The sequence below is a fragment of the Microcaecilia unicolor genome, chromosome 8, assembly GCF_901765095.1.
Source record: "Microcaecilia unicolor chromosome 8, aMicUni1.1, whole genome shotgun sequence".
Classification (NCBI taxonomy): Eukaryota; Metazoa; Chordata; class Amphibia; order Gymnophiona; family Siphonopidae; genus Microcaecilia; species Microcaecilia unicolor.
In genome coordinates this window covers 152,405,606-152,419,897 of record NC_044038.1, presented here as the reverse complement: position 1 = coordinate 152,419,897, position 14,292 = coordinate 152,405,606, and the positions used below count along the sequence as shown (strand labels likewise).

The window sequence follows — 14,292 nt, the reverse complement described above, 5'->3', positions numbered from 1 at the left end:
ATTCCTAATTTTCAGACTTTTTTGGCTTATTCATACATTCATTTTAGTAAAAATGTGCTAATGTAGTAGATTTTATTTATTTATAAATAAGTTTGAGTTTTGTGTCCTTAGGTGGATGTACTATTGGACTCATTATTGGTTAAGATATGCAATTGTCCCTGAAGCAGGCTGATGTTGGGCAGATTGATTTTTTTTTTTGATTGAAGTCTGGGACCACTCACACTGATATTGATGTTTCTAAATAAAATCTCAATTTGAGCCTCTGAAGAGCCATTGAACTGCTTCTTTTCTTCTCTTTTAAGTGACAAAAAACTTTTTCACTTTTCACAGACACTGTTCATATTTTTAATGCGGGTCTCATTGCAAGGCTGTTTTGTGTCCCCAACATTTTACATTAAAGAAAGCAATTATTTTTATTTCTTTTGAGTCACTATTGAGTTAGAGCGCAGCTTTTTTTTTTTTAATCATTTTTGCATGGAAAGTACCAGTAATAGTATCGAGCATTGATTGAATGACCGCCTGAGTGGCGACAGATTTACAAATATATACAGATATGCTCTAGACGACTGTATAACAATTGAACCAGTAGTTGGCTTCTGTTTATAGCTAGGTCTTCCCATATCACTATAATTATTCCTTTATTATAAATTGGCTAGGACACAGACCTTATACACATTAGCTATACAATTGCAATTCAAAGAAGTATCATATAACCTAGACATCTCTAATTTTATAAATTTACCTTTGTCACCAGAGGAAACCTTTAATGTTTAGTAAATATCGTACATACTGAACATCTTGCTACCTAGTCCCTGATTTAATTGTAATGCGGTTTCGATGATAGCTAGTCATTGAATATCCAATCTTTACAGGGCTACATGGAGTCCCAAAGTCTGCGCTTCTGACCACATGATTAGATTGTGTTCCAAATGTGCATCGTATAACAGACTCAGCTTCAGGTTTAGTCCTTGGAGCTACTGCAAAGGAGGAAGACAAGATGTCACCAATTAAAGCGATGATCAGCTAATTATCTCAAATGTTAGGACAGCAAGCACAGCACCAGTCGCTGAGAAACGGTCTGGCAGTTTCAGAGAATGAATGCACTAGAAAACTTTAGAGGCAAATAAAATTATTAAAAAGAACTTTTTGGACTGTTCCCTATGGCCCTCATTTTACAAGTTCTGTTCATGTCTTGAGAGGTGAATAAACCGGCACGTAAACATCTAAATTGCCCTTTTACAAAGTTAGGATATGCATGTCTCAAACCGAAGCACGTACAAATAGAAAGAGGACATAGACCAATGGCTTGCGGTAAGGTCTCAGACCCAAAATGGACGTGTGGCGAATTTCATTTTGCCGCACGTCCACTTTCGGCAAAACTTTTTGAAAAGGCATTTTTTTTGTAGGTGCGCTAAAAAATAATTTTTTTTGCGCCCAAAACACGGGTCTACACTACCGCAGGCCATTTTTCAGCGCACCTTAGGAAAAGGACCCCTGAATTAGGGCTGTATCGTATATTTAAATTTGATTCAATTTGGCCCTGAATTCATTATTTGTATTTGGCCTAATAGTGATCTTAAATTCGAGTACAAATAATCCGGGCTTCTACTGTGCTAAATCCTACTGAAATAAATACTTGATCTCTGATTTCACGTTGCTTCTTTTACTATTTGTTATATTAAAGCCCAATGCCCATTATTGATATTCAGCCGAATAATATTTTTCATTATTCGTAGTCGGCCAAATAGTAAAATATGCTATTCGGTACAGCTCAAGTCTGAATATCACTGCTATCCAGTCAAATACTGTCTCAGCCCAAGGTCTGCCCATGGACCGACCCAGTACTTACAGGACGGTACCACAGAGGTCAGAGTCAATATTCAGTGGCACTGCCCAATGAATATCAGTGGCCAGGGCACTGAGCAGAAGCCCCTCTTGCCCATTTAAGTAGCTTTGAATATTAGGCCCAATATTTTCTAATCTATCACAATACTTTCCATTGAAATTTCACCCGCAAATAAAGCAGGCACTAGGTCTGCAGGTACTTTAGACACATGGCCAATTTTCAATGGATAAGTAAGCGCAGTTTGCTTTTGAAAATTAGAAATGGCAGACAGAGGGTCTGAAAACTGCCCCCTCTATATGCAGGCTTTTGAAATAGACAAGGCACAGTTCAGAAGCATATTGGGGAAACATCAGTCATGTAACACCAGAGTTCTACCCCTTCCTGTGTTCCCCTGGGCCTAGCGAGGGATCACGCTAAGGGCTTATATATGGTGTCATAGAACTTTTGTTGTTATACCTTTTTGGCCCTAAAGGTGGTAAATCAAGTTTCCATAAATAAATATTATATAAAAGTGGAAAAGAAAGGATGTGTTCTAGCTGGCTGTCCATCTGCGGATATTTAAGAATTGTACACAAATTCGTTAAAAATGATAGTTTCAAATTAGGTTTGTTGAAAAAGGCAGCCATTTTAGAGCATGCTTTAGAGAGGGAGGCCTAAGTACCGTACTTGTGCATTTATGTTACACCCAGATTAAGTCATGAACAGTAAGAGAAACGGTGTAAACTGATGGGCAAACCATGGGCTGAATGCAGCCCACCATTAATTTTACGTGGCCAATGAAACCATGGAAAGTATACACACAAAGTGTTCAATAACCAGCGTTTGGGCGATTTTAAATATTGTATTTTGCAAATATTTTCAGAATGGCCTCTCTGGCAGTTTGTTTCCATCATTTTAGTCAAATTTTTATTTATCACCAGTGCTTTTTTGTGCCGATACGGCGTACTGGCAGCTTTTTTCCCAGGGCCAGCTCACCTCCCCGTCCTCAGCTCCCCGACTTTCCATTCGTGCCACCCTGCGTTGAAATCTTTTACCTCAAGTCGAAGTGGCAGTGAAAGCAGCAGGCAGACTCACCTCCAGCCTTCCCTTCCCTCTCAGCGTTCCGCCTTCCTCTGATGTAATTTCCTTTCTGCAAGGGCGGGACGCTGAGAGGGAAGGGAAGCAAGGAGGCGAGCCTGCCTGCTGCCTTCACTGCCGCCACTGCTGCGACGAGGTAAAATAAAAGATTTCAACGCAGGGTGGCAGGAACAGAAAGTCAGGGAGTTGAGGGTGGGCAGGTGGGGTTGGAACTGGAACTCAGGGGCAGGTGGAGGCTGGGGCGAGTCACTGGACATGGAAGAGAGGGGAGGATAGGGGGCAAAGGAGAATTGCTGGACATGGAGGGGAAGACAGAGGAGAATCGTTGGACATGGATGGGATAGGCAGGGGAGAGAGGAGAGTTGCTGGACATGGATGGATGGAGGGAAGGGCAGGAGAAATGCTGGACATGGATGGAGAGGAGGGAAGAGAGGAGAAATGATGGAGTGGAGGGCAGGGAAGAGAGGAGAAATGTTGGAGGGAAGGAAAGACAGGACGGAGATGCATACTGATGGAGATGAGGGAAAAGGAAAAGAGGAGAAAAACTGCACATGGATGGAGAAATAGGCAAAAGCTGGATCCACTCCATACCTCCTCCAGTCAAGTCTGCGGAGGACCCAGCTTTTATGTATGGATGTAGGGCAAGAAATGAAAAAGAAAAGAGGAAAGTAAATAAATAAATGGAAAGGAAGCCCTGGAAATGGAGTTAAGGGAACAGATAGGCAGGGACAGGGAAAACCAAGTATGCCTTTAAAGTGGGCACCAGCAGCCACAACACACCCTGCTCTACTGGCAAAGCACTGGAGCCACCCCAGGCAGAAATCCAGGAGCTGAGAAAGCGACATCCACACCTGCTGGGAGATAGAGATATGCTGGGGGCGGGGGGAGTTGGGCGTCCGGGGGCGCCGTGTGCTTTCGGTGTTCTCTGTCTCCGCCTGCTGGTGGGCGGATGCGGCCCGTCAGTTGATGGATTCGTCTGCTGTTGATGACAAGGAAAAGTGTTTCCATGTAATTTCATTGAGTGTTCCCTGGTCTGTGTGCCTTTTGAAAGAGTGAAAAAAAATCGATTCTACACCACTTAGGATTTTGTATACCTCAATCGTGTCTCCCCTCAGCTGTCTCTTTTACTACTACTACTTATCATTTCTATTGCGCTACTAAACGTACGCAGTACACTTGAACATGAAGAGACAGTCCCTGCTCGTCAGAGTTTACAATCTAATTATGACAGACAAACAGGACAAACAAGAGATAAGGGAATATTAAAGTCCCAGGCACACTCGAACGTTGGAGGTGAGAATTATTATATAGGATATCTAAATCTGCACTACCCAAGCTGCAAAGGCCTCAAATACAAATCAACCTACGCATCCAGCTTTTCCTACATAAGTACACAACTGTGGAACACATTACCAAAAGCCTTGAAAATGACGCACGACCACCTAAACTTCCGGAAATCATTAAAAACTAACCTATTCAAAAAGGCATACCCTGCCGCTCCAACCTAAATGCCTGACCTCTGTGACACAATAAAACTAAGTACGTAATGGACATAAACTCTTCCGTTGTATGATTCCCTAATTGTGGCTATACCACACGATCTTTATCCTACCACACCACCACTTTGTATTTGTTCTCACCGGAGCCGGCAAACGCCTCTCCGATACTATGTAAGCCACATTGAGCCTACAATATGTGGGAAAATGTGGGATACAAATGTAATAAATAAATAAATAAATAAATAAAGAGCAGCAGAATCAGAGACTGGGGCCAACGTGATCAGAAAAACAAAGTCACCAGACAACAAAGGTAAGAAAAACTCATTTTATTTTCATCTTAGTGCTTGGAATATGTTCAATTTGAGAATTTACATCTGCTGTCTTATTTTGCACAGGGTATACTGAAGCAGTAACAGCTTACAGAAATTATTTATAATGAAAAAAAAATCACAAGTTATTTTTTTCTCCTATACTGGTATAGTATTTTCAATAATACCTGTTTATATGCGCCTTAGCTGATATAAAGGGTGTGGCTACTGCGGGTGTGGCTACATTAGGGGCGGAGCCATAGATGGTTACCCTGCCCATAATGAGTACCGGTACCTTTTTTCCTACAAAAAAAGCACTGTTTATCACGGTCTATGAGGCTCTGTGCATTTCTGGTTCTGACATTATATAATGTTGCGGCCCGCTAGGAATAATATTGACATTCACGTGGTCTCTGTGTATAAAAGTTGCCCACCCTTGGTGTGAACGGTGCACTGGAAAATGATCCTGTGTATCAGCGAGTCAGGTATTAATATCTTGTTGAGTTCTATATCTTTTAATTATAGCTCCAAAGAAATTCCACCATTTGTTTATGAAATTTGGGGGGGGGGGGATTTTTGCAAACAAGATATTAAACATAATATTATTTATTATTATTATTTATTGCATTTGTATCCCACATTTTCCCACCTATTTGTGGGCTCAGTGTGGCTTACAATACATTGTATTAATGGAAGTACAATTTGTTACAACTCGATTGTGGTTACATTGTTATGCATTGAGTTTAAGACAGAGTCTAAGTATCGTTAAGAGAATAGTACAATAGAACAAAACAATGGAACAAAGGAAGAACAACGGATACTGATAGGACTATAGAACAATAGCGCGAAAAACTTTCGGGTATAGCATTTTACCTGTAGATTAAGGTTTAAGTATGTTAAAATGAGAGTACAGATGAGAATGTGTTGATGTATTACTAACAGTGTGCGTAGAGTTCATGTGTTTTGATCCTTTCGATAGATATTTTCGAAGAGATGAGTCTTCAATAGTTTGCGGAAGTCGGTCAGCTCGTTGGTCGTCTTCAGGTTGCGTGGAAGATTGTTCCAAAATTGCGTGCTCATATAAGAAAAGGTTGATGCGTGCATCACTTTGTATTTTATGCCTTTGCAATTTGGGAAGTGGAGGTTCAGGAAAGTTCGGGATGATCTTTTAGCGTTTCTAGGTGGTAGGTCTATTAAGTCAGACATGTAGGCTGGGGCTTCACCATAAATAATTTTGTGGACTAGTGTGCATACTTTAAAAGTGATGCGTTCCTTGAGTGGGAGCCAGTGTAGCTTCTCTCGTAAGGGTTTTGCGCTTTCGTATTTTGGTTTCCCGAAAATGAGTCTGGCAGCTGTGTTCTGGGCTGTTTGAAGTTTCTTCAGTATTTGCTCTTTACAACCTGCGTATAATGAGTTGCAGTAATCCAAATGGCTGAGTACGAGTGATTGCACTAGGCTGTGGAAGATGGATCTTGGGAAGAATGGTCTTATTCTTTTCAGTCTCCACATGCTGTAAAACATCTTTTTGGTTGTGTTGTTTGCGTGATTTTTGAGTGTTAGGTGGCGGTCAATAGTGACTCCAAGGATTTTTAAAGTTTCAGAAATTGGAAGATTTAGTTTTGGATAATAGGGAACTAAAGGGTTTGCTACTTGAATTTAATTTGTTTAATGTCCAATTTTTTCTAAAAAGATTTGCTTTTGTGAATAATAACATTGGCATATCTATGTACGAGTAGGAATACACTTTGTCCAGCTGTGTTTAACTGTTTCTGCTAAATCCTGTTTTGTCTGTTACCTATGTGTTAGTAAATTGGATATTCTGTAAACTGTGGCTAGAGATTTAGACAGATCCAGAGCTTCTTGTGAAAAGGAGAATAGCCTAATAGTTGTAAGACCTGAGCATACACAAAGAAAGTAGTGAAGCCCACCAGAGAGACATTGCATCTCCTTTAGTGCAGAAACTGGATTTCACAGTTCACACCTAACAAAACAGGGCTGTGGAGTCAGAGTCAGTAAATATGTACCAACTCTTGACTCCAGCTTCAAAATAAAAACTTACAACAGTAAAATATATATGGTAAATTTATCATTTTTATACTTATATTTCTTTGCCCTGGAACTAAAGTGCTGGTAAATCTAAGTTACTTAGATTTACAACTTACTTAACACCATCTCTCATACTGTCATCCCCTCCATCTGTCATATCCTCAACCTCTCTCTCTCCACTGCAACTATCCCTGACACCTTCAGGCACGCCGTAGTCACACCTCTCCTCAAAAAACATCACTTGACCCTACCAGTCCCTCCAACTACCGCCCCATCTCCCTCCCTCCCACCCTTCCTCTCCAAAATACTTGAGCGTGCTGTTCACAACCGCTGCCTTGATTTTCTCTCCTCTCATGCCATCCTCGATCCGCTTCAATCCGGTTTTCGCCCTCTACACTCGACAGAAACGGCACTCTCTAAAGTCTGTAATGACCTGTTCCTTGCCAAATCCAGAGGCCACTACTCCATCTTCATCCTCCTTATCTATCCGCTGCTTTTGATACTGTCAATCATGATTTACTTCTTGCCACACTGTCCTCATTTGGGTTCCAGGGTTCTGTCCTTTCCTGGTTCTCCTCCTATCTCTCCCACCGCACCTTCAGAGTACACTCTCATGGATCTTCCTCCACCCCCATCCCGCTCTCTGTTGGAGTTCCCCAGGGATCTGTCCTTGGACCCCCTTCTTTTTTCAATCTACACCTCTTCCCTGGGCTCACTGATCTCATCTCATGGTTTCCAGTATTATCTTTATGCAGATGACACCCAGCTATATCTCTCCACACCAGACATCACCGCGGAGACCCAGGCCAAGGTATCGGCCTGCTTATCCGACATTGCTGCATGGATGTCCAACCGCCACCTGAAACTGAACATGTCCAAGACCGAGCTTATCGTCTTTCCACCAAAACCCACTTCTCCTCTTCCTCCACTCTCTATCTCAGTTGATGGCACCCTCATCCTCCCCGTTTCATCTGCCTGCAACCTCGGAGTCATCTTCGACTCCTCCCTCTCCTTCTCTGCGCATATCCAGCAGATAACCAAGACCTGTCGCTTCTTTCTCTTTAACATCAGCAAAATTCGCCCTTTCCTCTCTGAGCACACCACCCGTACTCTCGTCCAAGCTCTCATTACCTCTCGCCTTGACTACTGCAACCTACTCCTTACTGGCCTCCCACTTAGCCATCTATCCCCCCTTCAATCTGTTCAGAACTCTGCTGCACGTCTTATATTCCGCCTGAACCGATATACTCATATCACCCCTCTTCTCAGGTCACTTCACTGGCTTCCAATCAGATTCCGCATACAGTTCAAGCTTCTCCTTCTTACCTACAAATGCACTCAGTCTGCAGCCCCTCATTACCTCTCTACCCTCATTTCCCCTTACGTTCCCGCCCGTAACCTCCGCTCACAGGACAAATCCCTCCTCTCGGTACCCTTTTCCACCACCGCCAACTCCAGGCTCCGCTCATTCTGCCTCGCCTCACCCTATGCTTGGAATAAACTTCCTGAACCCTTACGCTAAGCCCCCTCCCTACCCATCTTTAAATCCTTGCTCAAAGCCCACCTCTTCAATGTTGCTTTCGGCACCTAACCTTTATACCTTTCAGGAAATCTAGACTGCCCCTATTTGACTGACTGTACATTTGTCCTTTAGATTGTAAGCTCCTTTGAGCAGGGACTGGCCTTCTATGTTAAATTGTACAGCGCTGCGTAACCCTAGTAGCGCTTTAGAAATGTCAAGTAGTAGTAGTTATATTTATCAGTATTTTAGATCCAGACCAAAAAAATTAAAGCCTAATATCATTAGGAGTTGGAGTCAGAGTCAAAGATTTGGTGTACCTACTCCATGGCAGGGCCGCCGAGAGGAGGGGATGGGGGGCAAGGGGGCCCGGCCCCGGGGTCTCTCTCTCTCCTGCTCCTGTATGTCGGGACCCAGGTGATTGTGTTAACGTGATGACCTGTGTCCTGGCACACAGTAGTAGCGAGAGTGACAGACTGAGAGAGGAGAAGAGACGACGCAGGAAGGTGTAAGGGGTTGTAGGGCGGCAGCTGCCCAAGGGGCAGGGGTGGCAGCAGCCCTGCCCCAGACCCAGCTCTGTGTCTCACCGGCCCTGCTCCACAGCCCTGCTATGAAATAGACATTACTACTTAGGTTGTGAGCCCATCTGGGACAATGCCAGTACCTGTAAGAAATTGTAAACCGCTTCTGTCAAGGCAGTTTATAAACACTTTAATTAGTAAATTTAAAACGAATCAGAGAAAATCTTGCTTCACTCAACGTGTAATTAAACTCTGGAATTTGTTGCTAGAGTGTGGTAAAGGCGGTTAGCTTAGCGGACTCTAAAAAAGGTTTGGATGGCTTCCTAAAGGAAAAGTCCATAGACCATTATTAAATGGACTTGGGGAAAATCCACTATTTCTGGGATAAGCAGTATAAAATGTTTTGTACTTTTTTTGGGATCTTACCAGGTATTTGTGACCTGGATTGGCCACTGTTGGAAACAGGATGCTGGGCTTGATGGACCTTTGGTCTTTCCCAGTACGGCAGTACTTGTGTACTTATGTAATTACTTCAATTAGCAATTTCAAAGAATCTAAAGTAGGTGAAAGTGGGACTTTTTTTTATTAAAGAATGTTTAATTATAGACGCAGTGATAAAACACAATTTTGTTTTACCTGAAGGTAGGCTTTGGTCTCTCTCTGGCAAGTCCCCTTCATGAGCTTCCTCTTGCTGCAGTAATCGGAGCTGAAGAGGCCCAGCCTATGTGATAATGATTTTATGTCTTGTTGAATTAAGTTAGCCATGAATGCTAAAGCAGCAAGACAGCAACTTTTCTGGTAGGTTGCATGGTCTCTCCCTCCACCGTCCATGAGAAAAATGGTAGTTTGCAAGTTGATGCTTCCGGTTTCAAAGGATTTTGTAATCCAGTCTTCCCGGTGGGATGTTCTGGGAAATTATGGAACGTGTATGAATTAAAGTATTTATAATGAACCAAAAGAAAATCAATGACAACATATGATATGAGTGCAATCTGAGCTGCATTCTCAGCACATCCTTCACAGGGATACAGCATTCGGCAATGGTAGCTCTAAATTCAACATGTGAGTAGGCACCTTACCCTTATCTGGGGGAAAAGCCTGATTTTATAACAGATCACCTATCTGAGAAGTCCAAAAAGGCACCAATTTAATCCTCTTTTATAAAGACTCAATCAGGCAATATCTCGGTAGATAAAAATAAACCTCATATACGTTGGACCTGAGAGATGTCCCTCGGATGTTCAGTTTTATTACCGAGGAATATTCACTAGAATGTTCACAAGTCCAGTTTTCTCAATTTTTTAAATTTTGGTTTTGCCATAGGCGGTCGGTGGCCCAACTGTTTGGGGAGGCTAAAGGGGGTGGGTCTTACATCCATAATTGTCTGACAACATACAAACCGTGTCTGATGTTATGACAAATGAAAAGTAAATTAATGTGTTGATGTTTGTCACCTCATTAAGGCCAACAATCCCTCAACCGCAAAACACTATGCACAAACCACTGCAAAAACACACTCAGAACCTTACTGTACCATAAATACTACACTGGGCAGACCCTAATACACCAATATACCACCCATACGGACAACATCACAGACCATCAACAATATGAAACAAGGGATCATATCACAATTCTCATGTACAGCCACAAAACATCCTTTTAGGGTGGATAGTTCACATTGAGCTCCTTTTATTAACGACCAGATAGAGAGTTCAAATTTCAATTTTGGCACAGTATAAGTTATCACACAAACAAAATATAAGAAAACCATTGGACTGCATTAGGGGCTTATAGCCCATTTAGTTATGTTTAAACAAAAGAGATCTGCATGAAACAAAATATTTATTTTTTATTTTGACTTATAAAACCTGCAGCACAGTTCTTATTTGTAGCTAAGAATACTTACCAATCTTCAGTCCTTCCCCAGCGGTTCCGGCTTCCTCCTGTGAGTCACGTTTTCTCTCTCCCCCCTCCCACCTGCTGGTCAACGTTTATAATCCCCTCCCCCTCCAGCACTTTCTAGCTTTCCAAGTCTCCCTCCCCCAAGGTCCAGCAGAGCAGCACCTACACTACAACTCTTTCCCTTCAACCTCCATCGTTACTACAGCCAGGTCTTTTGTCTCTCCCCCCCCCCCCCCCCCATTGCTATTCTAGCATCTTTCCCTTTCCCGCCCTACCCACGGCCCAGTGATCCCTTGCGTTCTACTTGCCTTGAAGTTGACCACCGTTGCTGCTACCAGTAGCGGTACTGTAGGGAGTTCAGCAATCTGCTTCAGCACCGCTCCTGAAATCCAACATGCCACAATTTTCCTTTGAATTTGATTCAAGACCAGTGTATGGGAACAGCATTCAAACTCAGCCACTCAGCCAGCCTTCCCTACTATGACGGGTCCCATGCCTTCCCGCCATTGCGGAACAGGAACGGAAATCGCATCAAATGAGATGGGAGCCGTGGTAGGGAAGGCTGAGGCACTGAAGCAGATTGCTGTAATCGCTACATTACCGCTACTGGTAGCGATTAAGGGAGCAGGAGAGATGCCAGTCCTGAAGTGAGATTTGAGGGGGGGGAGGAGAATCCGCGGCGCTGCAAAGAACAGAGGAGTGGAGGAGGAGAAAGACGGGAGAAACTGCTGCAAAGAAGGTAGGGTTTCTCAGATCCCCTGTTGCTTGTTGCGCACTTGTGGCTGGGGAGGCTTTCAGGCTCATTTTCAAAAGAGGACGCCCATCTTTCGACACAAATCAGAAGATGTGCGTCCTTCTCACAGGGTCGTCCAAATCGGTATAATCAAAAGCCGATTTTGGGCGTCCCCAACTGCTTTCCATCGCAGGGATGACCAATGTTCATGGGGGCGTGTCAGAGTTGTAGCGAAGGTGGGACTTGGGCGTGCCTAACACATGGATGTCCTTGACCCATAATGGAAAAAAAGGGCGGCCCTGACGAGCACTTGGACGACTTTACCTGGTCCTGTTTTTCTTACAACCAAGTCACAAAAAGGTGCCTGAACTGACCAGATGACCACCGGAGAGAATCGGGGATCACCTCCCCTTACACCCCCAGTGGTCACTAACCCCCTCCCACCCTCAAAAAAAAATCTTTAAAAATATTTTGTGCCAGCCTCAAATGTTATACTCAGGTCCATCACAGCAGTTTGCAGGTCCCTGGAGCAGTTTTAGTGGGTGCAGTGCACTTCAGGCAAGCGTACCCAGGCCCATCCCCCCCCACACCTGTTACACTTGTGGAGGTAAATGTGAGCCCTCCAAAACCCACCACAAACCCACTGTACCCACATGTAGGTACCCCCCTTCACCCGTAAGGGCTATGGTAGTGGTGTACAATTGTGGGTAGTGGGTTTTGGGGGGCTCAGCACACAAGGTAAGGGAGCTATGTACCTGGGAGCAATTTAGGAAGTCCACTGCAGTGCCCCCTAGGGTACCCGGTTTGTGTCCTGGCATGTGAGTGAGATCAGTGCACTACGAATGCTGGCTCCTCCCACGACCAAAGGGCTTGCATTTGATCGTTTCTGAGATGGGCGTCCTTGGTTTCCATTATTGCCGAAAATCAGAAACGACCAAGTCTAGGGATGACCATCTCTAAGGATGACCTAAATGTCAAGATTTGGGCATCCCCGACCGTATTATCGAAATGAAAGATGGACGTCCAACTTGTTTCGATAATACGGGTTTCCCCGCCCCTCCATCGGGATGTTTTGCAAGGACGTCCTCAGCAAAACTTGGGCGTCCCTTTCGATTATGCCCCTCCACGCCTCCCCAAGCCTCTTATACCGGGCGCCTATAAGTTTTGCAAGTTTTAAAACTACTGAATCTACAAAGCTATTTTTTATTTCTTCTATTTGTATGTCAAACTTTTCATAGAACTTAAATTCTCATCTTTCATTGTTGGTCTGGGGACTCTACCAACAATGAAAGATGAGAATTTAAGTTCTATGAAAAGTTTGAAATAAAAATAGAAAAAATAAAAATAGCTTTGTAGATTCAGTAATTTTAAAACTTGCAAAACAGATTTAAAAATTGCAGAAATTGTACATGCAGATTCTAGTGAATATTCCTCAGTAATAAAACTAGATATCCGAGGGACACCTCTCAGGCCCAGCATATATGAGATTTATTTATATCTAGCAGATATTGTCAGATTGAACCATTGATTGATATAGACATAATTGCCTATACAGGGTGAGAAAAAATAGTAACGCCTAGAGTTTTTTGCCATTCTCTCAGCAACCACTTTGAATTTCCTTGTAGGACAGCATAACTGCAGAATTTTAATCACCATTTATTTCTCATTTCTCTGAATCCTTCTTTCATTTCCTTTCTAAAACTGCCAGTGGAAGAACTGATCGTACTGTTGGAAGATTTGGTTGGCTTCCCACTTATTGTATCCTCTCTTCTGCAGGCATGTTTTCCACAAATCCTGTGTTGACCCCTGGCTCAGCGAACACTGCACCTGTCCGATGTGTAAACTCAATATTCTGAAGGCCTTGGGGATTGTGGTAAGTCTCAATGCACTTGTACAGCAGCCTGCAACAGACAGCCTGGGAATATCAATGGCCTCTACTAGGCTAAATAATGCCCCTAGTTTTACATTGCAAAACTGACATATTGGTCAGTAAGAGATAGATAAGGCTGAGCTCTGAGGCCATTCTTAGGACCCTATTTACTAAGGTGCACTAACGTTTTTAGCGTGTGCTAACAATTAGTGCACGCTAACCTTGTAGACACCCATAGGAATATTATGGGCATCTACACGGTTAGCACATGCTAAAAATACTAGCGTAGCTTAGTAAACATGGCCCTTATTGTTTTATGTTCTTTTAAATTTAAAAAAAAATCGTTTGACCCTCCATTGTCCCCACTGGGGACAGAAAAAGTACTTGTATGTAATAAGTGAGCTGCTTTGGTTGTACCAGAGGTAATCAATAGAAATAAAACATGGAAAAGAAAATAAGATGATACCTTTTTTTATTGGACATAACTTAATACATTTTTTGATTAGCTTTCGAAGGTTTCCCTTCTTCGTCAGATCGGAAATAAGCAAATGTTGGTAGATGACAGTATATATAAGTGACTCCTTAATCACTAACAAATAATATCACTGTATTTTTTTAAATTATTATAAAAATTTTTCTAACAGACCTCAGAGGTGTTGTTGGAATAGATTTCCACTTTGATGTTAACACACCAAAAAATCAATCGTATATGCCTCTCGTCATTGGTCACCACTAAATGAGTTATCTTTTTTTTATTTTTTTATTAAATTAAATATATTGTTTATCAATTTTCTAATGTGACTCTACCTTTTCTAATGTGACTCTACCTATCAGTATCTCCTTACTAAAATTCACTTGTTATAGTATATAAACTATTTGTATAAAAATATCTTTATACTTAGCTTTTTTTCAAAAAAGCTTCCATCCGATAGAGTTGCTATCACTCCAAATCCGATTCATTGGACTTT

General features: G+C 42.6%; 1 protein-coding gene across 3 annotated transcripts in view; it reads left to right on the top strand.

Moving 5' to 3' along the window:
* The window catches only part of RNF130 (ring finger protein 130), a 288,762-nt gene that overhangs the window by 226,252 nt on the left and 48,218 nt on the right, over positions 1–14,292 (top strand). For all 3 annotated transcript variants that reach the window (XM_030213323.1, XM_030213322.1, XM_030213325.1), the window contains one exon: positions 13,231–13,327. In XM_030213323.1, coding sequence (XP_030069183.1) covers positions 13,231–13,327 — 97 coding nt within the window. The remainder of the gene's footprint in view (positions 1–13,230; positions 13,328–14,292) is intronic.